This window comes from Epinephelus moara, chromosome 16, assembly GCF_006386435.1.
Source record: "Epinephelus moara isolate mb chromosome 16, YSFRI_EMoa_1.0, whole genome shotgun sequence".
Taxonomy (NCBI): Eukaryota; Metazoa; Chordata; class Actinopteri; order Perciformes; family Serranidae; genus Epinephelus; species Epinephelus moara.
Window position 1 is genome coordinate 20,752,748 of NC_065521.1, and position 24,654 is coordinate 20,777,401.

A 24,654-nucleotide genomic window follows, 5' to 3' on the forward strand; every position below is an offset into this window, starting at 1 on the left:
TCTCAGCTTGTTACTGTGGCTAAAATTGGTCAAATTTGTTGCCATATCAAACTACAAACATTATTAATCCTAAATAAACAAGTTTCAACCATAAAATGTGATCAGGTTTTGGATCTTGCCCACATTGTGTCAAGGTCGGCTGCAGACTGACTTGGCAGAGATGGCTGCCATCTTGTTTTTACATGGACTAGATGGCACAAAAAAACGTCCACTAATGAGGACAACAGGCCTAAGTTAAGCAGAATGAAGTATACTTGCTTTACTTGCACAAGTGTCTCAGGAGGATATAGACACCTAATGATGTGTGTGTGTGTTTGTGTGTACTTCACAACTAGTTACTAGCCTTCCCTGAGGCCCGTCATAACTACCTCACACCACTGATTTCCATGCCCTTATGTCATTCTTCATTCATAAATTCCCAGCGTCTATTATTATTTCCTCTTTCTCACACTGTCAAAGCCTCTCATTTATACACTATCACAAATCTGACCCTTCAGTTTTCGTCTTGACGTTCACAAACTAATCAGTTGTTGAATTTTGATCTGTAAAGCTGCATTAATGACGTGGGGGGTTGTGTTGTGTGTTTTTAGGGGGACAGAAACAGCCTGACAGACATATAACCCTGAACGCCTTATAAAGTTTCTGAGGCGTGTTAACATACAGCAGTCAACCTGTTTACTCATCAAGCATAGGCGGTGCAACATTAATTTTCATTTGGTGTTGCGTTTCTGGTTGCCTGATAAAATGAAGTCAAATATTTACTCTACTTCCACTTCTGTGTTGGCCTCCATTAACTCCTGGGACAAATACCTCTCTCTATAGTGGCTGATGTGTGACTGTCTTTACCACCTAGTTGCAAAGTAGTTGTTTGGTGCTGGACAGGCAGCTTACACACAGGTTTACTGCAGTTTTTTGTTGAAAACATGTCACTAAGATCTGTTACACTGAATAGTATGGTAGATTTACATTCATTAAACCAAAACAATAAACTAAAAGAGGCTAAAAGGCTGCATAGAGCTACAGAGTTGACTTATAACTGTGACATATTACCACATTACATGTGGTAATTTTATCCATTGTTACTGTGATTTGTTGTAAATTTGACTTTGTGCTGAAGATGGGTGCAACAGGACTGTTAAATTTGAGATGTCATCTTTATTTCATGAAAAGGAACTCTTTCATTTTCACATAGATGCATCCTCACAGCTTTCAGCCTGTAGGCTTCTATGGACATACAGCTCTGCAGTCATCTTTTCTTGGCATTGTTCAAATATGTTTCCATGTTTACTGCACAGTATAAAACATCAGAAGAGGGTGCTACATTTGTTTAGACACAAGTGTGTAAATGTGCAAGATGAAAAATGACTATCAAACATAAACTCTAGAATTTAAAATTCAATTCAAGTCTCTTTTTTTTTTTTTCTTGTCCACTGTCCCCGGCTACATCGACAAGGCATCACAAACAGCAGAACTGAATGAAACGAGAACAATTTACACTGATACGAAACTTTTTTTTTTCATTTAGTCATTAAGTACCCTGTATTATACAAACAGTCTTGTTTTTTTTAAATCTCATATCCCTCGGAGAAACACTCGACAGCAACCAGTCAACAAAGTGCCAAATTGCCAAGTCACATCCCGATTCACAAAATACCATTTACACACACAAAAAAAATAGAAAAATAATAATTTAGCTTGAGTCCTTCTGTCGTTCAGGAAGGGAAATTACTGCCCTCAAAACATTAAAGTACCACCTGCCCAAAATGAGTCATTATTTTTTTTTCTTATAGCAGGAAACTTGTAAAAATAGCATCCTGTCCCATTTAAAAAGTGCAATCTGTAAATTCTCATCTTTAGAAAAAATAACCGTCCCATGTTCAGGCGCACATGACAAATGTCCATAATGTAGCTTTAGCTGTGATGAAGCTGATGGCTGGTGTTTCGTCACACTATGATGACCTCACACGTTAGTGACCTCGATGCTGGTGTAGCCGTGGATCGGGCTTCCCTCGGCTCGAGGTGGTGTCTGGTCTCGAACCTCTCGAGGCAGGGAGCCACAGCTGCTATGGCAACTCAAGTCTCGCCCATTGCGAGCTTTGGGGCTGAACCCAGTCGGAGGCTGAAACAGAAACACACATTTATTTTTTTTTACAACAAATACATGATGGCGAGATGCATCATGGGGGAAATATTCTCTATGTTGTGTAATTACAGCACCTTTTTCCATTCCATCGGCATAGTTGTAGTTTATGTCTTATATTCTGTATTTAGCCTGCAGCCGTACAGACTGTCTTGTCTACACTGATCTCATTAACAGCAGCTGTGTCAAATCCGTAAAATTTAACATTCTTCTAATGTCTCATAATGTGTCAGCACTAAGCTCCATTTCTTCCACACTATGAGTGAGTCACTGAGCCTGATTTTGATTCTCGTATCAAAACACAGCTGAGATTGAGAGAAACAACTTGTGAAAGTTTCAGGAAGAGTATTTCTTTCCCCCCACCTTGACAGCCCTCCTCCTCAATGAGCCTTCGTCATCAGTGTGTCGGCTGGTGGAGCTGGGCGGCCTGCCCAGGGAGTTCTGGCGAAGGAGGGTTGGTGGTGTTCCCAGGCCGAGATGCTCGTAGTCCTGTTTGGCATCAGCCCTGCGGGGAACAAGGCAAGGGGCAGAGTGATGGGGAAAGGCGCAAAAAGCATTTCAAAGGCCCTATAATACACCTTGGTACAACAGGAGTTATCAGAGATTGTCCCTTTTTCAGGACAGTTCACTCTGAAATCAAAACTACATATTTTTCCTCTTTCCTGTAGTGCTACTTATCAGTCTAGATTGTTTGGGTGTGAATTAGTGTTGGAGATATTGGCTGTAGAGATGTCTGCCTTCTCTCCAATATAATGGAACTAGAAGGCACTCAGCTTGTGGTGCTCAATGTGCCAAAAAAATATGTTTGAAAAACTCAACAGCAATGTCTCTTTCCAGAAATCATAACCCGGTTTTTTAAGATGATCCACAGACCTTGTTTTGAGCAGTTTCATGTAGGAACTATTTTCTTTCTACCAGACTACACCCACCAACTGTATCGACAGCGCACGTGGGAATGCTAATGGCTCCTTCTTGGCTGTAAGGTTTGCTAGCTCAGTGGTGCTAGGTGAGCTAGCAGTAGAGGCATATTCCTTTTTCAGACCTTGTTGTGAGCAGTTTCATGTAGGAACTACTCTCTTTCTTCTGAGTTACACCTGCCGATCAAATCACCACACAGAAGGAACGTGCATCTACTGCTAGTTCACTTAGCACCACTGAGCCAGCAAACATTACAGCCAAGGAGGAAGCCATTAGTGTTTACACTTGCACTGTCATGTACATAGGCCTCTGTGTGGTGATATGGTTGGCAGGTGTAACTCAGTAAAAAGAAAATAGTGCGCACAACAAGGTCTGCGGATTATCTTGAGTAACTGGTCATGGTGTCTGGAAAGAGACATTGCTGTTGAGCACCAGAAGACAAGTGCCAGCCAGTTACACTAAATTAGAGAGAAGGCAGACATCTCTACGGCCAATATCTCCAACACTCGACAACTCACACCAAAACAATCTAGACTGATAAGAAGCACTACAGGTAAGAAGAAAAATATGTATACTTGATTTTGGGGTAAACTGTCCCTTTAAGGAGTGTCTTATCTAATCCACTTACACATAAACAGAATGAACAATAAGTGGAGCTACATTGGGATCTGTCTTGCTGTCTCTGTGTGATTGTCTCCTCTCACCTGGCTGGGCCAATCAGGGTTTTCATCTCCTCAACAAGGTGTCGGCGAACCATGTGCTTGTTGCTAGGGATCCCCAGTGCTGTTGCCATGGAGTCAGTGTTAAAAGTGGGGTCAAGCACCATGACAGCACCATGAACTCCACTGCTTTGAAGACTTTCAGCGAACTCCTGGACAGGTGGATGGAAAGAAGGCCGAAGAGTGATTAATTTAATTCATAAGATCAAATCTAAAATTCTCTGTTATAATGTATGAAGATGTAACACTGTGGTCATTACTGGCCAAAGGATATCAACAGTCTCACATAAATTATGTCAAATTGGCTCCTGGACAAAGAACATATTGATTCATGAGTTGATGTCAGTATAAAATCACACTCCCTGAGGATATTAACAGGATGTCGGTCCAGACGGCCTTATCTCCACACACCCTGAATGTGGTCTTGCCTCATAATGGAAACATGTCCTCTGCCAGACAGTAGCTAATATTGACTGGGGATATTCATATTGCAGCATCACCACAGAGGCTGTAATCTGAAGGCCTTATAATCAACTAGTAGCAGTTTAGAGATACAATAACAAAGGCCTCCTATCACTCTGTGGAGATAGGGAGCGTTGGGTAAACACAAGGGCCTTGATTACCCACAGTACCACGTGATAGTGCTCTTGTAAAGCTCGGTACATAAGTATCTCTTGATTATTAATATTTAATACAAACATTTGCCTTGTTGTAATGACTGTAGCTTCTGTTTTTCTTTCAAGATGTGAGTTTAAAAAGGATAATATACTGTGTTTTAAATGTCTTAAAGGTGCATTCTTTCTCTCTCCTTACCTTCAGGTCAATATCTTTGACCCATTTGATGACCCGATGAGAGGTCCATACCAACGGATCCACGTTCTGGTGCTCACACTGTACCCGGCGAGCCTGCAGTGCCTGGAAACCATTTTAACAAACACCTTTTACTCTGCCGATAGGAGCTATTTTCACCTGCTGCTGCAGCATACCCAGGTATAATCCCTGTCGTGCTCTGTTCGTAAACACGGTGCAGAGTCTCACTCACCTCCTTGTCGAAATTCAGTAAGTGCAGCAGTTCGATGCCCAGCAGCAGGCTGACCTGGTGGAACTTCTTGGTGATGTTGAGGTGACGTTCAAGGTCACGGCGCGTCAGGGAGTTCAGCAGGCGGCCGTCTATCAAGTGGTTATGAAAGGCCTGGGAGTACTGAGGCAAGCCCACGTCACTTAACCAGGCCTTGGCCACCCAGTGGTGGTCCATGTCTGCAGCCTTGGACAGCCTGCAGATAAACAGTGCAACAGTTTGTCAGAGGAATACTTCACCCCCAGTTGACCATTTGTATATCAATTACTCACCCAGTGTTACGCTGAATTCATAAAGAACACTTTGTTTTTCTTACATGCTTCCACAGTAAACAAAAATCTTAATGAGTTGAAGTCAGAGGGGACTGTGTTAATGGCAGCAAAACTATATCAAAACATCTATTTACAAACTCTTACACAACTCGTGCAGTATAATCCAAGTCTCATTTATCCTGTTGTATGCTGGTTTCTCTAAAACATAACTATTTAAAACACTTCTGTGTAAAAAGCACACCCACACTATTTACAAAGAAGTGTTTTAAATAGTCATGTAGCAAAAATGGGTTTGGAAAGTACTGAGCACAGGATTCTTCCCGATTTCAGTGTGACACAAGGTTACTAACTGATATACAAATGGTCACTGGGGGTGATTTAGAGCGTATTCCTTTAAAGGCCACATTTTGTCACTCATTGTGGTATCTAGTCATAAAGATATAGCCGCCAGTGGCTTGATAGGCTGTTGATTCTCATCCCTACTCGTTATATTTTGCCACTTGGGCAAAAGCCCCGGTGTTACTGAGGGCAGCCTTTTACGTTGTATCTTGATGCAGAAGGGGCATGCAAGAAGAAGTGGTCTGCGTTTAGGTTTAGGCAACAAAAATACTTGTTTAGAGAAAAGAATGTGGAGAATGCTAAAAACTTAATGTGACGTGTGAAGCACAAACACAGCAGCCACTGTGGTTGTTTCTTGGTCTCGAATCCTGGTCTTTTGGGTCAAAGTCCTGTGCTTGTTGGACCCTTCTTGTGGACTTTCAAGATCTTTAAACTACATCCGTTACTGTGAACATCTAATAATGATGCAAATGGGATCACACTGGAGTCGGCTGATAGCCCAGGGTGTCTCAGACAGATGCTAAAGGTTACCCCCAGTGACATTACTGTGACAGCGGGGCACTGCCCAAGCGGTGAATTTTGATGTCCTGAGAACGAGACCAGGCTGGTGGGTCCACCACTTTGGTCCGAACTTAAATATCTCAACACCTACTGGATGGCTTTCCATGAAACTTTTCATAGACAATAATGGTTTCCAGATGATTAACTCTACTGGTCGTACACCACAATAACATTGACATTCGTGGTTTTGAGTGAAATGTCATTCGGATGGACTGCTTTAAAATACGTCTCAGATGTTCACATTACATTTTAGCAACCTTTGTGCACAATTTTCACCAACACTATTATCAGAATTTCAACTACAGGGAAAATAAATCAGCAGAATTTTGATAATATAATTAAAAATGTCAAAAAAATCAGCAGGTTCAAGCTCATCATTTTTTCTTCTTGTATCTTCTATGACAGTAAAAAGAACATATTTGAGTTTTGAACAGCCGGTCAAACAAAACTAACTGTTTCAACCTGAGTTTATAAAGTTATGATGGGAATTTAGAGTATCATGAGTAATAAGGACACTGATTTTGAAAAGGAACATTGCTATTATTTTTTTTAATATGTTACCGTTCAATGCTATGATGCTGCAGAGCTAAAAACCCACAGTACAGTAGCTAAATGAAGGACACAAAGGGGGTAAATGAGAAATATGCTTTTTGTGTGTTGTGTATATGGGTGCACTGACCCTTTAACCTAGTTAATATTTCTGTTCATAAAGGATGTCATTAATCTGGATCTAAAAGAAGGAAACAGCTGTAAAGATAATGAGACTGTTGCATTTATCTCGATTTAAAGTTGACATTATCACTTCTGAGAGTTTTAAGGGAAGATGATCCTACACATTTTCTAACTGTTGTTACTATACATCACCAGCAGATGGCCCTCTTACACTATCACATAGTAATGTAAAGTTTATAGAAGAATTGTCTGTTTCCCTTCCTCACCCTCTACCATTCTCAGCATCTCTGTAATCCTCTATGGCCAGGCGGAGTTTCCGGCGATGCATTAAACTGCTGACACCTAAACCCAGCTCCAGGTCTTCATCAGTTAGCCCAAGTAACACCTGTAAAACAGGATACAGTTTACTGCAACTTAACATGCAAAGTGTCCATGCAGGTGAGCTGAGATATGACAGGCTGGTATGTAAACTGAAGAGTCCACCTAGGTCATGTCAGTGGTTTAATCTTACCTTTCCACTCTTGACATTTTCTGAGCAGGTGCGGATGTACATGGGCATCGCCATGACCACCTCCAGCCAGGCCTGCACAGTGCCTGCCCTCCACTGGGACATGGGTGTCGTCCTGGCCAGCTCCACCTGCTGGAGGCGGTCCAGCTGATCCTCTGAGCCGTCTGACAGGCTGAGGCTGTGGCGGGTGGGGCTGGAGAGGCTGTCTGAGTCTGGGTGGGTGGGTGAGGGGAGGGGGGGAGACATGTGGGTGATGTAGTTGAGGGTGTGAGTGAAGGCAGAGGTGGTCGTGGGTATAGTGAGCAATAAAAAAACCAAAATGTTAATCCCAACATACTGCAACAAATTAAAATCAGTTTAACATAAAATCATCTCAGTGAGGGAAGGGAACGAGACGATGAGTAATTTCTTCAAAACAAACACGCTTTTAACAGCGTCCTAAGCTTTTGGCTGCAAGACAACAAGCCAGGCATTTGCCAGTGATGCTGTAAACAAAGTTGCAGCTTTTATAAACAAGCTCGTCACTTAAGAAGTCCATTAAAGAGGCAGCTGTTTGAGCCGTTGAATTAACATGACTTATGTGTCTAAATTAGCCCGCGGCAACAGCACCATGAAAACAAAAAAGCCTGCAATTTGGAAAATGATGGTAAATTTCAATGCATTATGAAATCTGCCCCAAATTAGTGTCATTTTACAATGGGGTAAAAATGTGCCTTGAAATTATAATTTGTCCTTTAAATGCTCCATAAATATTCCTCTGTTGCTTACCTGTTATGTTACTAAAATGGGCCAAATGTGTGCTGTTTACATTCTTCTCATGATTTAAATATATTGGCCAATAACACAGTATGTTTCACTGACAGACATTTCTCTGTCTTTACCAGCAGGTGGCAACCTAGTACCAGTTTTGAGCTCAGCAGTTGGTATAGCATCATGTCTTGCTGTTAATATTGGACACATTATCATTGTTCCTGTCACTCATGACAAATGTGCACGATGAGTACGCTCATCCACCTAAAGGAATATTTCACCCAAAAAAATGACCATTTGTTTATCATTAGTCATGGCATGTTACACTGAATTCCTGAAAAGCACTTTGATGGAAAATGTATTGGTTTATTGACTGATTGGGAGCCACATTTAACAACAGCAGAACTATATCAAAATATCTGTTAACAAACTCGCACATAACTCAAGCCAGACTCCAATAAGGTCTATTAGTGAAAATTCATGTGTTCGGGAAGTACAGAGTTTGTTAACAGATGTTTTGATATAGTTCAGTCAGGAACACTTTAGTCAAAGGAAACTTTATTTCCATTTGCAGTACTATATTTGACGGTATGGCTCTGTTCTGGGGCCTCTCTGCCTTTCCTCAGGCCTACGCAGAAAGCCTCTTCCATGCCCCTACGTGGAAAGAGCACACTTCTCTGCCCTTCGACGCACCTGCGTGGAAAGCCATAAGGCAGAGAGAGCACACCTGTCTGCCCTTCCACATGTAAATGAGGAAAGCCTGAGGCAGAGGAAGCAAACCTCCTTGCTCTTCCATGCGCCTACATGGAAAGCCTAAGGCAAAGAGGCAAACCTTCCTGCCCTTCCATGCACCTGCGTGGAAAGCCATAAGGCAGAGAGAGCACACCTGTCTGCCCTTCCACATGTAAATGAGGAAAGCCTGAGGCAGAGGAAGCAAACCTCCTTGCTCTTCCATGCGCCTACATGGAAAGCCTAAGGCAGAGAGGCAAACCTTCCTGCCCTTCCATGCACCTACATGGAAAGCCTTAGGCAGGGAGAGCAGGAGCAAAGACCCCCCAGGAACAGAACAGAGCAGCATCAATGACAAACAGAAATTACACTGATAAGTCAGACACAGCATGAAAAGGAGGAGCTGGGGTGGAGGCAGGTTGCAAAGAGGCTTGCAGAGAAAGCAGCAACAGTAGGCAGGCCAGAGCAATTTAAATAGGGCGCCCTGAATGAGATTAACCAATTGGTTGCATAGAGAGGAATCATGTGATCAATCAGCTGCTCCATCAGTTGATTGGGCTGTCTGAGATCAGCTGATGTAGCTGGGATGTGAGCTGAGCTTGAGATCATGTCCTGCCTGAACTCACGCTATGCACAATATTATTACTGTTGTTAAATGTGGCCCCCAATCAGACAATAAATCTATATTTATGCTTTTTTCCATGGAGGTGTGTGAAAACAAAGTTCTTTACATATTCAAGGCAGTGCAACATGACTTACTGATGTACAAATGGTTATTTTATGGGTGAAGTATTTCTTTAAGGTGTGAGGTGTTGTTTAAAGAACAAATAGTCCTTCCTGTGCAGCAACACTTCATCTTTTCTCTTTGGTAACTCCAGTGACACACCTCAAAGTCACCTGTCTCGTCTGATACTTTCTGAAATCCTCGACATCAGCACAAATGCTGGGCTGCAGTCCTCAGAATAAAGCTGTACTCTATGACTGTACATGGGCTGTAGCCACCAAGGCTAAAACTGTAAGGCCTCCTGGGAAGCTAATGAACCTTTAACAGAAGCATCCGTTTGAGAGTTCAGTTGTAAAGAATCTTAACCTGCCAAAACATCCCCAAAGCTGTTATATTTAGTAGAAAAAAACAAATACAAGACTGAGTGATGCTCTCTGTATGAATCATTCAGTTTGAAACAATGCCCGGGGCTCTCAACCTTAAAACAGACCAAAAAATAACTCAGCAGGTTTTTTGTTCCCTCTGTGGATCTGCCTCTTTGTGTCTCCTTGTTTCCAGCAAACAGACACCTACATTACTTTATGGCAGGCTTTACTGCACCACTGTGTGTTTATTTAAAAAGAGATTCACCATTGAATGATTGCAGGGTCCAAATAAACAGATTTTTATTAAAGTCGACTTCAGTAATTCATCTTAAGCCGGATGCTTTTATGTGCTCTCCTGAGAGCAATACATAAAGTGAAGGTGGACTTCTAAGTGCCCCTCAGAGAGCAATTCATTTTAAGCGGAATAAATCTGCTCCTTGGACAGAAATGCACTCTTGTCCAGATACAAGGTCTGTTTTTCACTCCGGAAAAAGTCCTTACAAAAACATGTCACATTACGAAGTGCAGAATTTACTGCTTGACATCCAGTTGAAGATCAAACTGTTGGAGATTAGACTCTGTGACCTGAGAGTTGGGTCCTCCTGTGGGGCCGACCCTCATGCCTTTTTAAAAACCTCACTGAAAGTGTAGCGGGTCAGCAGAACATCCTACAGCGATGTGGTCGTAGCTGCTACTGTGAAGAGTTGTGAACCGTTATCTGAGGCCACAAGTGTTAGGTGTGTTTGGTAAACACTGTGATGGATCGTTAGTCCTTTAGCGCGGAGAGAACAGCAGTGTGTACACTTCACATAAGACACAGGGGACTGTTTTGTTTAGGCAATCAATCCTTAATCGTGCCCTTCAATAGCTGGTGTAATGGATGTCATTGCTACATACAGCGAGTCACACTCAGGATGAGGGATGGAGGAGCAGGTTGTGTTGTGTACCAAACGCACATGATATTGGATATTTTCCATTAAAACATGTTTCATAATTCAATGTTCAAGATGGATAAGAGTTCACAATGTAAGATAAATTAATTCACCCATTCACTGTTCCAATTAGTTATCTGGCTTGAGAGTTAAATGCCTCAAAGGAACAGATCCATATGTTGGAAAATACACTTATTTGCCTTCTTACAGTGAGATAAGATTAATACTGTTGTCATGTCTGTATGATAAATATGAAGGTACGACCAGTCTGTTTCAAGTCTTTGTGGTAAGCGATTCCACTGCTGCTACACGTACGCAAAGTTACCAGCTGTAACCACTGTGTAGAGAGGCGAAGTCACTCCCCTTCCAGTGGACCAGCCCGGGACTTCTTTCAGTTAATATTTTTTAAAGATTATTTTTTTGGGCTTTTCAGGCCTTTAATGATAGGACAGACTAGCTTGAAATGGGGGAGAGACAGAGGGAGCGACATGCAGCAAAGGGCTACAGGCTGGAAGCGAACCCACAGCCGCTGCGGCAAGGACTGAGCCTTTGTATATGGGGCGCCTGCTCTAAGCACTAAGCCACCGACACCCCTCAGTTAATTTTTTGATCCTGTTTGAATCGTGCCATGAATTACACATATGATGATTGTCAGTTCAAAAGTTAATTTTGCAAGTCAATAAAGTCGCAGTTTGTTGTAAAACTGTTGAAGTATAACACAGTGATTAGAACGAAGTCAAATTGCATAAATGATGTCATAGCTTTCTCTCTTACTGAAGCTACAAAGCCTGTGCGTTTCGTACCAGCAGGATGAACTCACAAGAGGAGCGGGTCTTACTGGTTCTTTCGCTTCTCAACTGATAAAAAGACCAGGAACCGCTGTGTAAAACATATCAGACAAAATAATGTTACATGTGTGTGGAACATATCTACTGCTAGCTGGTGTAGGTGTCATATATGGTGTGAGATGAGAGATGATGTTCACGGTTTCACACACAACTAAAACTGCCACTTTCTTGAGTTGCAAAATTATGTGTCTCACCACTGACTACTGAAGGCTACATATTTTTTCTGAAATGAGGTCCCACTGTAGACAGCGTAACAGGAGGGTCTTCCTCTCTGTATGAACGCAGTGCAGAGCGGTGGTGACTAGCTAGTCAGTGGGATACAACACACAGGGTCTCATGCACTGACATGCACGCACAGCTGGACCATCTACCACCAGAAAGAACAGAGAGGCTCAGATACAACACACACAGAGGTAGTGTGACTTCGCTGCTCAGGACACCATTACTACACTGTATCTTTCCAAAGCAAATAGTTGTTTGCTGCTGTATTAATGTTCTGAATGTCGTATACAGCACCTTTGAAAGAAAAGCTTTGGAGAAATACTCTTATTCACCGATAAGTTTGGTACAGCTCTCGTGTCTGTACAGTAAATATGAAGCTACAGCCAGTCTGTGTCCAGTCTATGCTACGCTAAGCTAACTGGCTGCAGCATGGCATTCAACTTGCAGACTTGAAAGTACCATCAACTCTTGACAAAGTGCATTTCTTTGACTGCTTAATACAGGTGTGGATTGTTGTTGAGATATTTGGTAAAAGTGGAAATCTGAAGTCTGTATTAAACTAATGTTAGTACGCCATAGAAAGTTTCTAATATTAGTAAACAGGAAAAAAAAGTTGCTGACGCCCCTGTAGGCATGTCATATACAGAGGCACTTGTTGTTTTTGGATGATTTTCATCAGAGTTAGTTTGAACTTGAAGAAGTGCTAAATTCCAAGGTCAGTTTGTGATACTGTTTGAGAGTTAGAAGGCATCTGCAAACACAGTCTGCAACCCAGCACAGCTCATTGTTAAAGCAATCGGAACTTGTGTACCTTGGTCTTACTGAGTCTGATTGATTACTTCTTGGGTCACTTCACTGTGTTGAGAGTCCGGAGGAGGGCAGGCAAGAGGGGGGGTCAGTGTTAGAGGTCAGGGGTCAAATCACAGCAGAACATTATTGACATCATGTGCTGACACATATGAGCTCCGCTCCGACAGTCTGACATGGCTTCCTTTCTCCTCTCTGTTTCCTGATTATTGATTTTCATATCACAGAGACAGAAACATTCTCAGGATGAATAAGGAGTGAAAATTGGGAGAGAGAAGAAAGGAGGCCATTTGGAAGCTTTTGGGATGCGGTCCTGTCACAGATGGACTTGCAGGGCTGAGGGAGGCTCACGCATATGTTAAAGATGGCAGCCCCCGCAGTGTAAAGGGACGAATCAGGATTAGAGCCATACCACGACAAATGAACACGTAAACACACAAACATCAACACAGGGAAAGAGAGGACAGCCACATGGAAATTCAAGGTTATTTATTTTATTTTAAAATAATCTTATTTTTCTCATTTACTTCTTTTGAGCGTAATTTTTGTTGCCATGCCTTTAAAAGTTCGCTACTATCCACTTCTAAACATCTCAGGACCTCACAGCAGGAAGTCCTCCACTGAGGCCTACATCTTTGACTTTAAATAAAAACTCTTTAATAATAATATTAATTTTATTTCTGTAATGTTATCTCATTTACAAAAAGTAAAATATTTGTGGAAAAACAAAACAAACAAACAAACAAAAAAACCCCAAAGAGACCGTGGCTCAAAACATAAAGATCATACAATGCTTTTCATTTGATATGTTTTTTTCCCCATCAGCAGAGGTTGGTTAAATGAAAAAATAAAAATAGCCTAGTATTTTTTTTAATACATTTCATTAAAGGCTTAATGAAATAAACTGATTGAGCTGTTGTTCCTATACATACATTTTAATACATGATGACTTATCTATGAATTAGCTTAGTGATTTACCTCTAAATCCAATATCTGCGAGCCCAAATGTAGGCTGAGCTGAGGGTTAACCGATAATCCCCCTCGCCGCTTACACGGACGCTCTTTTGACAAGCACTGTGGTTAAATACAGCTCCAATGTAATCTGTGACTGTATAGTGTTTCAGATGAGACTGACAAATACCCAGTGTTAGTTTAATATCAGGGAGAGAAAAGATTTCCTGGGGGTGGCAGTGCAGACTCCGGCTCAATCCAATGAAAGGATGAAAATAATCCAACGTCTGTGGACATTCTTTTGCTTGAAGAAACGCTATTAACCTTTGGCACAAAGTTAATTGCTTTTTTCAGCAATGGCCTGAACTCTGCATCTGAATTTGGGGGTCGAGGGAGAAGGTATGCATTTGCTTCGGTTTGTTTAGCCTGATTTTTAACCTCCTGGGTTGGCACTCGTTATTGTTATAACAGTTCAATTAGTGTCTGCTCTGCGCTCAGGCCTCTAAACTGAAGTCCGGATTTTCTGGTAAAATGACCTACTTCCTGAGGTTCAGAAAAGCCTTGACCATCAGGCTAATATCTACAGTGATACTATAATTGATGTTTATGCTCTCACTTATGCTATGATGACAGATTTCTATTCCTTTTCCCAGAGTGATTCTACTCCCAGCAGCTTTTTTAAGCATTAATAAAACGATAGCTACAAGCTACTGTAAGAATCTACAGAGAGAAAATGGCACAAAGCCTCATGAATATGTGAAGTGATGATTTAATCATTCAAAGTGTAGCGCTGGGTTTTCTTTGTGGCTGTTGACTTTGCTGACCTTTAATACTTCAAATGTAATTTTGCATAAAGAGCCTTGTAGGTGCAGATTAAAGCGTTCTATGTTTAGTTTGGGATGTTAAACTTTTTCTTTTCTGAATAATACATTTAATAACTTCATTTAAAAATGGAGGAAATCATGAATAAACATCATGAAATCAGCAACTGACCTCTCTTTTTTTTTAAAAAAAACATCTCCTCGACAACATACCCAGAGAAAGACATTTCTGTTTAGTAGGGTTTTGTTCAACATGCATTCAGGGACTGGGACTATGTGCATGCATGTCACACATGTACCTTCGGCATGTACCTTCTATCTGAGCAGATAGAAAACACATTTCTTACATTTCCTGTTTGGCTTCATGTTGCCGTGGAACAAACTGTTCTGCATAGAAAGTTTATTCCTCGCTTAGCAGCGTCTTTGAAGTCTCATTTGAGCGAACATCAAGGAGTGCACAGTTTTCTTGGCGGTTGAGGGATGTGTTGTACAACCGAATTAGAGGTGGATTTGAGGAGTCTGCATGTTGCCGACAGGAAACTGTTCTCGTCATGGCAGTGTGGAAGGAGGGGGAGGGGGGGGATGGACCAGGCAGGACAATAAACAGGGAGGAGTTCAAGTTAAAAGGTAGTGAGAGGAGGGGAGTACATGTCAGAAAATAACAAAAGGCATTCAGGACAAGGAGACATTTACACGCACAAAGTGCACATCAACTGTTGTTATTTACAAGTACAGCAGTCCTTCAAGTTTCCAGTTGAGTGAAAACAAAAAGTCAAAATGTAAAGAACAATTAAAAGATCCAATAACACAGCCGTTTTTTGGAGGGCAGATACAATAGAACATATCCACATGGTCGCTGTGTCACACTGTCCACTCTATTTACAGGACTGTACATACATACAGGTGCAATTTGCTCGTTAAGGTTTACACTTCAGCGAAGCAAGACGCGCCTCCGGCTCCTGACATGGCCTCTGACCATGGACGACACACACATGCACACACTTTCACACACATGAGTATGCATGCGTGTGAGACTGCGCAGGCACACACACTGCTGTATCTGTACACACTGACATCAAACACACACCCATCCTCTCTCGCACACACACACACAACACAAAGCTGTCTTCTGATAATTGCCACAAAGGCTCTCCAGGTGGTTCGCTCGGACATGTGTGCTTTACCAGTCTGCATCTTCCTCTATATAATAATCAGGCGTTGAAGTACCATCAAACAAACCAGGGTCGAGGGACTTGCGCTGCTTTCCCCGGGCAAAGACACGCGACAGAGAGCCAAGCCCCATCTTCTCTTTCTTCTTCTTACGCTTCGCCTCCTCCAGATCTTCTAGGGACTGAAAGAAGAGAGAGAACGAGGGAGCAGAGGGAAGGAGGAGATGAAGAGATGGCAGAAGGGACAGAGAGATACAAGAGCAGAGAAGTCAGTGAAGTGGTGCAGAGTGAGCGATAAAGACCAGGAAAGATAAAGATCACAACACAAAGGGGAAGTGTCACTTGACATGCTGCCAGGCATGCACGTATTCAACAACCACAACTGATTTTCACATAAATTCAAGTCACAGCTGCAGAGTGAGTACACGACAGGCTGCGCGGGGCAAACATGGTTTCAGCCAGAACGATGGTGGGAGGAAACGACAGCGGCCAGGGAGCAGGACAGTTGGCAGTGACTAGAGGGGCTGATTACTTAGGAGGGTGCGGTGGTGGGCAGCTCTTACATTGCAGAGGGAGTGAGTCCGATGGCGTGGTGAGTTGATGTCGCTGGGTGTGGATGACCGGTCTCCCTCCACCGCCGAGGCGTCGGAGATGATGGAGGGCTGACGCGAGTGGCACGGGCTCACCCGCACGGCAGCCACTAAACGGGACGAGAGGGAAAACAGAGAAGACTTGTTTTCTTTTTGGGGTGTGTTTGGGCACCAAAAACTCGTGAACAGGGAAAATCTGATTCTTCTCAACAACGCCACAACATCCTTACAAGGAAATATAGTTAAAAAGCCCCTGACTAAAAGCCTGAAATTATTTGCAATCATCTGCAGTTGCTAAGCAACAGTGAAAACAGCTTCACAGAGTGTGAGCGAGTGTGTGTACCAGTGAGACTGATACATACAGTTCAACCAATTGCATAGCAATTTGGGGGTTCGTGACTGTTCACACGTTGTCACACTTTGTCTTCTCCCTCCAGATGTCCACAATTAGTCAGTAACCCATTTGAACCCGTGGCTGCCCCTTTGAACAGCTCGAGGTGGACTGAGATGGACTCCCATCTCTGGTGGAAACAAGGTTAATTTGTGTGAAACTTTCTTTTTAGGCTGGGAGGTGCCAGTAGTCCAGTTTTTGCTCTTATGCTGAGATATGTTTAGTTGTGTGTTTTTGGAGGTTTTAGATGAAACTCTCAGGCTGACAGCTTCGATGACACTTGATTATTCAAGCACAGATTCTGAGAGGGAAGATTATTTAAAATGATAGTTCAGATCTTTTGAAGTGGGGTGTATGAGGTACTTTTCCATAGTCAGTGTATCACCTACAGTAGATGGCAGTCGGTATGTCCCAGTTTAGCAGGCAGGTGCACTGCCACAGACGCTAAGTAATGCACTGCTGTGGTTGGGGCAGCAGCAAAACGTATTTTAGCCACCTAAAAAAAATCTGTAACAGTTTAAGTGTACGCTATATTCAAAGTATTTTCACTGCTTTACCTCTCAGTATACAACCCTCTCTGATGCCTTTAATGGCTTTAGTTCACCACCTATAATTTTAGCTCGCTGAACACGAGAGCTGCTGGTCTATCACTGCCTCGATCAGTCAGTTAGTTTGTGTTAGCATTTGACTTTGGTGAATCCGAACTAACCCTTTTAAGGGCCGTACACATTCCATGATTTTGTGCCCTCAAATTCATTGCTTTCAATATAGACCTGCTGCAGGCGCACTCAAACACCAGAGCAATGCCAGAGCGATGCCATTACAGCAGGCACGTGTTCCCAGCCACCCATTTTTTCAGGGCGCGATGGCTGTGCCCTGAGACCAACAAAGTTAAACTTTTAGAATGCAGCACCCCAAGTCATGTAACAAGAAACAACCAATAACAGCTGGCAGATATCTTCCTCTTTTTCTGTAAATACCTGTCTGTGGTAAACATGAAGAAGAAGTTGATCATTTTAGTGCAGGGCTGCCCAGAGCTTTACATCCATCCCATGGACAATATTTTTGGCCTAATGCACACTTACAAAACAACGCCTGGAAGAAGATCAGCACTTTTGGTAATTAGGCTATGATACGGTGCTGGTTATGCAACCTGCCTCTATGCCCTTGAAAACAGAGCCTACAGAGTAGGCACAAGAGTAGCGCCCAGTGCCTGACCTTGTGTTTTCCAGGCGGTTAAAGATGTGTACGGCCCCTTAAATGGCAGAGTCACACAATAACATAAACAAAATAACTGATCAAGACTGCAGTAAACTAGCAAATCCTGTGTTCTGCAAGGTAAAGTGATTTTTGTGAATGAGTCTGGGGGCTTTGATAAGAGAATAGATGGGGAACTGAAGCAGTGAACGGCTTCCCAATCAGGACAGGGTGTCTGTGGCAAGGTAAAGAAGTGAAAATATTCTAAATATAGAATAATATAATAATATATCATATAGTCGGTTATCAGTTTTGCTGCTGTCCCCTGACCACAGCAGTGCATTGCTTAGCTTCCGTGTCAGTACTCCTGCCTGCTTCTCCAAACCGGATGCGTGCCCACCGCCATCTACTGAAGGTAATACACTGACAATAGATAAGCACCTCATACAACAAAACTTCAAAAGATCTGAACTATCCTTTTAACTATGATGTCAACTGCCGACATCAGCTTTTCATAATAATCACTTCTTAAAATCTTTTGTGTGTTGCAGACTTAACTTACCACATACACGCAAACTGTTTTTAATATTTACTTGTATATGAAAAAGGGCCCCCATATATTAGGACGGGCCATGATTGACTAGGTGCACTGCTGCAATGCAACACTAGAAAAGAAAAGACACATTTCTATTTTCCGGCCACAAGAATTCACAAAAGTCAAAGTGAATGAGCTTTGCAAGGGAAAGCTGTGCGTTCAGTTTGCAATGCACTTCAGCTTTAGGTAGTGACAGAGAAAGCTTTTTCCTCCTTTTTCATCTGCACGTCTGCACAAGTCAGGTATATGGTGAACCTACAAATGTTGTGAGGAGCCTGAAAATTAGAAATAGGGGCCAAAAAAGTCAGGTGAAAAAAGCTGCAAAATATAAACAACACATTAAATAAAAAAAAAGTTTCCCTTAGAACCTGAGTGTGAAATTACACTTAACCAGACAGAAATGGCGCTTAACACCCAACTGATCCCTAGCTGCCACCTTTTTAAAATACAGAGGAAATATCTGTGTGCGGCAAAGACGGATGGAAGCTGTAAAGCCAAAAGTATGTTCACTGTAACTGCTACATAAAGCGCATGAAATGTAACGACCGGAGCATCATCAGTGGCCAACAATGTAGTCATACTGAGCAGATGACAGGAGTGAATGTGTGTGAAGCAGGTTCACATGAGCATGCAGGTACGGTACGTGTGCATGTCAGCCTACCTTGTCTGTCAGTGGGATGCCCCGTGTGGACATAGAGGGTCTGCTGACTCTGTCTGATGGCTGCTGTCAGCGGGAGGTCGGCCTGCATCACCCATTCCTGGTTGTTGCCATTGACAACTGTCTCCGTGGGCATGGCCAGAGAGTGACGCTTTGGCACGTCCTTGGTTAGGGTGGCTAGAGACTGTTTGGCCTTAAGAGGGTAAAAAGACGGATGCAATTAGTTAGAAAGCAAAAACGCATTAAGCAACAAACCTGGAGATAATTTTTTCAAGTGAGGTGGTGTTTTACTGTTACTGTGTGTTATGTGTCGTGTGTGTCCACATGTACATGTTGATTTTTGCATCCAAAATCCTACTCCTCTGAGTGCATGCGGACAAGTGTGTTCTCCCCTGGGCTCCTCGCGTGGTTGTTGTCTCATGAAAAATGCAGCTGTATTCATGTTGGTCTTTTGTTGTGTGAAATCTCTCGTTACAGCTCCAGAGAGCGCAGAGAAGAAAAAACACAACAGAATATCTGGAGGAGGTGTTTGCTGTTTGCCTCCCTTTCGGGGGAGGAAGTTAGAGGTTGGCGGGGTGTAAAATGGAGAAAATGGAAATAATGAAGCTTTTCTAGAAGTCTAATGAATACATTTGCTCTGTAGGGCCTCGTCACAAAGCACAATTCACCATCTTTTAGCGGGAACCACAATGAGCTGCTGGAGCCTTGGGAGATGTGTTTGTGGAAGTGTATTTTGTGTCTGTCAAAAGTTTTGTTTCTTTGTGTGTATGTTTTCTGATTAGCCTTGACATGTCGGTGTTTTACAAATGCTTGAAATCTTGTTATTGTGCGAATCTTATCATCATGCCAAGCGACGGCAGGCTGCAAATCAAATCACAATCAGCTCCGCAATCATCTCTACCTACCAGCGGTCAAACGATTATCAATCACACTCTTTGACATGCAAAACAGAATACAATCACAAACCTTTGCAGTAATCATTAGTTGCCTGAATATATATATTTTTCCTCTCAAGCATTTTTTTTTTTTACTCAATTTAAAAACATTCAGATCAATCACAGCGGGAATCCATGGGATCACTGGTGTTAGGATCACTGGGATCAATCGGGGTTGGCTCAGGGTTAGTCAAAAACGTGCAGCTGAGAGGGGGGGCTTTCCAAAACCACATTTAGGTCACAAGTAGGACAGATTTCCAGGGAGCGGGAGGGTCAAGAAAGGTTTTAAGATTTTAAAGCTGGGGGCCCATCTTACCGCCATGACCCTAGGAGAGAAGTCCCTGTCCGCAACCCGCTCAAACACCCGGAACTCCATTCTCTGATTGACACAGTTACTCATCTGGGGGGTTGGAGACATGATGGATGGCTGTACTGTACATTTAAAGGCTTTCTGTGTTTGATCATATGCAGTTCACCAAAAATAGTGACAGACAGACGTACTGTATACCCATGAAACAGTCATGAAACTTGTGCTTTAATATTTGTATTTGACTGCACTGTGATTACCTTCTGTTCACTGTTCTTGCAAGTGGTTGCAACACACGTGATGCATCTGTGTCTGAGCCTTGGCAACTGCTCAGAATATATTTACTGTCCTTCTGTCTTTGTCTTATTCTGGCTCTTTTTTGTGACTGTACTTTACATACTAAACATGGAGAACATCAAAGTTTACAATGGCAAAGCAAGAGATAGCATTACAGAGAGTCTGTCTCTCCACCTGCCTGTCTGTCTGTCAGTCTAGTCACCCACATCCCCCGTCTGTCCTTCCGTCTCACCATGGCCAATTCAGCCTCCAGTTCCTTAATGCGGTTCTCCTTGAGGTCGAGCTGGGAGCGCAGCATCCCCGTGTGCTCCGTGGCCTCCTTGGTCTGCCGCCGCAGGTCCCACTTTTCTCTCTCTAGCAGGTCCTTCTCTTTAGCCAGTGCCTTCACCGCATCCTCGCTCTCCTAGTGGACATAAAGATCCTGATGGATTGGTTCACACATCAAGCATACCTTTGAAAATAAACTGAATGGGTCAAACCTGCTAAGTAATCGTACCGAACCAAATTTTAGTCAGGGAAAGGGTCGAAATTGAGAATTTCACTACTTCCTGTGATGTCTTGTCACTGATTTTGGAAATATTGTTTTGCTTGAGATGACATTAAAGGGACAGTTCACCTCAGAATCAAAAAGACATATTTTTCCTCTTACCTAGATGGCACTCAAAGCTTGTGGCTCTCAAAGTCCCAAAAATATATTTGAAAACTCAGCAGCAATGTCTCTTTCCAGAAATCATGATCTAAGGCAGACATCTCTACTGCCGATATCTCCAACACTCTGCGACTCACACCAAAACAATCTAGACTGATAAATATCACTACAGGTAAAAGGAAAAATATGATTTTTTTGATTTTGGGCTGAACTATTAATAACTCATTCTGTTGTTGCTTAGACAGGCCCTTTTATGCTTACGTGCATACAACCAACACAGCTGCACAGAAACAGACTCTTCAAATGGATCTTTCTGTGCATGCACTTGTGTGTGCAGTTCATGGTTCAGAAAATGGGAGCCATACTTTTCTGTGCTGCTCATAGTTGCGTATGAAGTCACGGAGCTGCTCCTCCCGGCTCTCCAGTGTGGCATAAAGCTGCTGCATCTGGTTCACCAGGTCTGCTTTCTCCGCCTTCAGACGCTTACGGTCCGACTTCATGGCTGCAAGGACGGATGAGAGAAAGAGAAAGAGAAGGGGGACTGTTAGCTATCATAGACCGAGTGTCTGTGTGTTGGTGTGTGTGGAAAAAGCATACATTTACATTTTAAGGAGGAAATAATAATGGATTACATAACTTAATGGTGGTGGTGAGTTAAATCATATAAACTGTCAGAAAAAAATAGCAGCCTTGTGTTTTGAATTGAGCTGTTTACACTATAAGTGAGAGGAAGAAAACATGTTATGTACGTCTATTCCCACAGAGCACATAAACAATAAATAATAAATGCTTTCCAGGTTACTGAGGAGTTAATTAGCACACGCTTCATGACACAATGACAGCACATGAGCCGCGCATACAGACGTATAAACTGCAGAAATATTGGAAAAATATATAAATAAAAAAGTGAAATTCCCTTAAAATGGTCACGTATTAAAGACCTTGTACTGGTCTGCTCACATACTTGAAGGTGATTCATGTTCAGCATTTCTTATTCTGTGGTATCAAAATGTGCTTTCCACAAGTCCAGTTTGAAGCAGCTTCTTCATGAAGATAAATTAACTTGTTAGACACTTTCAGATATGAAGCGTTTTAAGTAACATTAAAAACACCTGCCGGTCTAACGTGGTGTAGCTGCGTGTTGATAAGGGAGTGAATCACACATGAACCCTCCTGTCAATCTCGTCTCTGCCGCTGGATTCTTTGGAGGCTGGGTCTCTCTTTTCATCTATCTCTCTGCCACACACTCTCTCTAATCCTCTGGCACCTCACCCACGCATCATGATAAAGAATTTGGTTCAGCGTAGTTATACACAGAAGCTCTAATTTCCTCAAAGACAACATATCCTTTTCCTCTCCTCTGCATCTCCTGCGTTCTCTTGATCTCCTCTCCCTCTTCGCGCAAGGCTGTTTTCCAGACATCTGCTTAAAGCCGAGTTCCCCTCCAGCCAGCTTCCAAATCTGACAATATATGCTTTATATACATTTTATGTATTCTGGCTGTGTCTGTCCACCTTTGTCTTCTTCACTTTGACATCTATTTCCTTACAGCACAGCAGGTCTGACTGCTGGCTGTTTCATAACATCACACGCTTCTCTGTTTCCCTCTTGATGCTTGTTATCATGTGTTCACCTTTCTTTGCCTTCCCCCTTTTTTTTTTCTCCCTCCGAGCCAGCTGTGTGTCATTAATTAACTTATATCACAGCCTGGCTAATTGCATGACATTCACAAGTTGTTGTCTGGGGAGCACGCTCAGGCAAGTGGAATGGAAGTGCAGTTTTACAAGGACAGATTCACCCTCTCGTTTCCTCTCCTTCATTTTTCTCCTGTCACCCTTTCATATCTCTCTCTTTCACCCGTTCTTCAGGAGGTGGAATTCCCGAGCAAAAGCAGCATTCAAGCCAAACTAGCCGGCGAATGAAGACAAGAAACATCCCTCATTGGCCAAGAGAAACAGGAAACCTCCCAGCACCTGCCTCAGGAAGTGAAATCAAAGCCGTCTTTGAGATGAGCCAAAAACACTGCTGCTGCCTCACATCCTGCACCTGTGACCGTTTGGCAACATCGACCCTCCTGGTGTCAGATACAAGAAAGCACTCACTGTGACTCAGTAAAAAGGGTCCATTCACATTTGCTAATCATGTTTGCACTGTTACTTACCATTTCTAACCTACGTATGAACACTTTTAATGACCAGAGATGGTCCTGGGGCTCATTGCAGTTACCTTACAAAGAATATCGGCGAGATGGGGAAGCACTAGCATGTCTCCTCCTGCTGACAGCCATATTAATGACTAACATACTCTATGGCTCGCTCCAAGCCTCCAAGAATTATTACCAGATGAAACAAGAGGGAACCACCTGGGAACCGTGCAGAGCTGAAGCTAATGTGCATGGAGCTGGAGGAGGAAGACATGGAGAGGAAGCCATTGAAAAGGCTTCACTTTAATAGTCTTCTTATGAAAGAATGATATCCGTGCAAGCATCTATCTTCTCTCTTACCACGCATTGCAGGAATATATTTTGTATATCTGGGTACCTTTCCTCTGTGTCTACAATGTGTATCAGTGGTTGTCTTTCTGCAAAATTGTGTGTGCCTGCATGCCAGCCTCCCAGATAATAAAAGCGAAAAGAAGAGCCGATCAGGCCTCACGCAAAATAAACATTCACCATCAAAAGTCTGAGCCACTGTTCCCACTGCTCAATGTTAAAAACAAAAAACACCTGCCTGTATCAAGCTCTTCTGACACACGCTCTAAAATCTGCATAAGTGGTTTTTAGCTCACGGCATAAAGGCTCCTCTGCTACCAAAGCTCTTGTGCTTTAAAGTAGTTTAATGTGAGTCTCTACTGCTGCCATGGGCTAAAAGCCTTTGTCTACTGGGCTCTTCTATGATGCTTTGCAACTGTAGGGCTTAGATTACCCGCGATAAGTGGACCAACTCATTAGTTAGTGGACTCCTGGAAGTCCCTACTGGCTGGAGCTGCTTTTTTAAGTAAAATAACTTTTTGGGAGTTAGATGAGGAGAGTAAACCACTTTCATGTACAATACATTTGAGTCTGGGCTGATTGCCTGGCAACTAAGAGACCTCCAAGGCTGAAAAATGAAGCCAACGAGGGAAGTGGCAAAACCTGCAGTTTCTCGAGTGGCCACTTGAGGCTGGCTCCAGAAGCGAGTCATTATGCAGAGACACCCATGTTAAAATGCTCAACAATACAGCAGAAAAAAACATGTTTACAGGCTGGTGCAAAAAATGATTTTGGTCTTTATAGCTAATTTCACTGTTTATGGCAACTGTAAGGGGAGTGATTTGTTATATAACTCACCTGTTTGCATTTTATTAATGCTAAAAGTTATGCATAATTAAAGGTATGCCCACTTTGAGTGACAGGCTGGCTGTTAGGTGTCAACATAGTCTATGAGTCAGATCCACGCTTCGTTTCTCCACAGCTCATTCGTCCAAATATGGTTGGGTTCTGGCTCCAAAACAAAAAAACAAAAAACAAAA

The 24,654-nt window shown here is 42.7% G+C and overlaps 3 protein-coding genes across 8 annotated transcripts in view; all 3 read right to left on the bottom strand.

The window, feature by feature from the left end:
* The window catches only part of LOC126403604 (chymotrypsin-like elastase family member 2A), a 130,580-nt gene that overhangs the window by 35,624 nt on the left and 70,302 nt on the right, over nucleotides 1-24,654 (bottom strand). The gene's annotated exons all lie outside the window — the stretch shown is intronic.
* LOC126403601 (kazrin-A-like) lies at nucleotides 971-12,925 on the bottom strand. Its single transcript, XM_050066371.1, has 7 exons — nucleotides 7,211-12,925; nucleotides 6,966-7,084; nucleotides 4,820-5,051; nucleotides 4,591-4,692; nucleotides 3,763-3,929; nucleotides 2,504-2,645; nucleotides 971-2,119 (listed from the first exon to the last, which is right to left on the bottom strand). Exons 1-7 carry the CDS (start codon nucleotides 7,451-7,453, stop codon nucleotides 1,961-1,963), a joined length of 1,164 nt encoding a protein of 387 aa, XP_049922328.1. The 5' UTR covers nucleotides 7,454-12,925; the 3' UTR covers nucleotides 971-1,960.
* Nucleotides 13,240-24,654, bottom strand: part of LOC126403600 (kazrin-like) — a 154,899-nt gene continuing 143,484 nt past the window's right edge. For 3 of the 6 annotated variants that reach the window (XM_050066366.1, XM_050066364.1, XM_050066369.1), the window contains 6 exons: nucleotides 21,510-21,646; nucleotides 20,728-20,898; nucleotides 20,208-20,291; nucleotides 18,960-19,149; nucleotides 16,089-16,225; nucleotides 13,240-15,707 (listed from right to left, as the gene is read on the bottom strand). In XM_050066366.1, the coding sequence (XP_049922323.1) occupies nucleotides 15,537-15,707; nucleotides 16,089-16,225; nucleotides 18,960-19,149; nucleotides 20,208-20,291; nucleotides 20,728-20,898; nucleotides 21,510-21,646 (890 nt within the window). In that variant the 3' untranslated portion in view covers nucleotides 13,240-15,536. The remainder of the gene's footprint in view (nucleotides 15,708-16,088; nucleotides 16,226-18,959; nucleotides 19,150-20,207; nucleotides 20,292-20,727; nucleotides 20,899-21,509; nucleotides 21,647-24,654) is intronic. The other 3 variants (XM_050066365.1, XM_050066368.1, XM_050066370.1) reach the window with 3 other exon arrangements.

What these genes read in the sequence shown, in the direction of transcription:
- LOC126403601 (XM_050066371.1), bottom strand. Translation starts at nt 7,453, where the DNA reads ATGTCTCCCCCCCTCCCCTCACCCACCCACCCAGACTCAGACAGCCTC. An exon ending in GATGCTGAGAATGGTAGAGG is followed by an intron (nt 5,052 to 6,965) that starts GTGAGGAAGGGA and finishes GTTTATCTGCAG; the next exon opens with GCTGTCCAAGGCTGCAGACA. An exon ending in TCAAAGATATTGACCTGAAG is followed by an intron (nt 3,930 to 4,590) that starts GTAAGGAGAGAG and finishes CCACCTGTCCAG; the next exon opens with GAGTTCGCTGAAAGTCTTCA.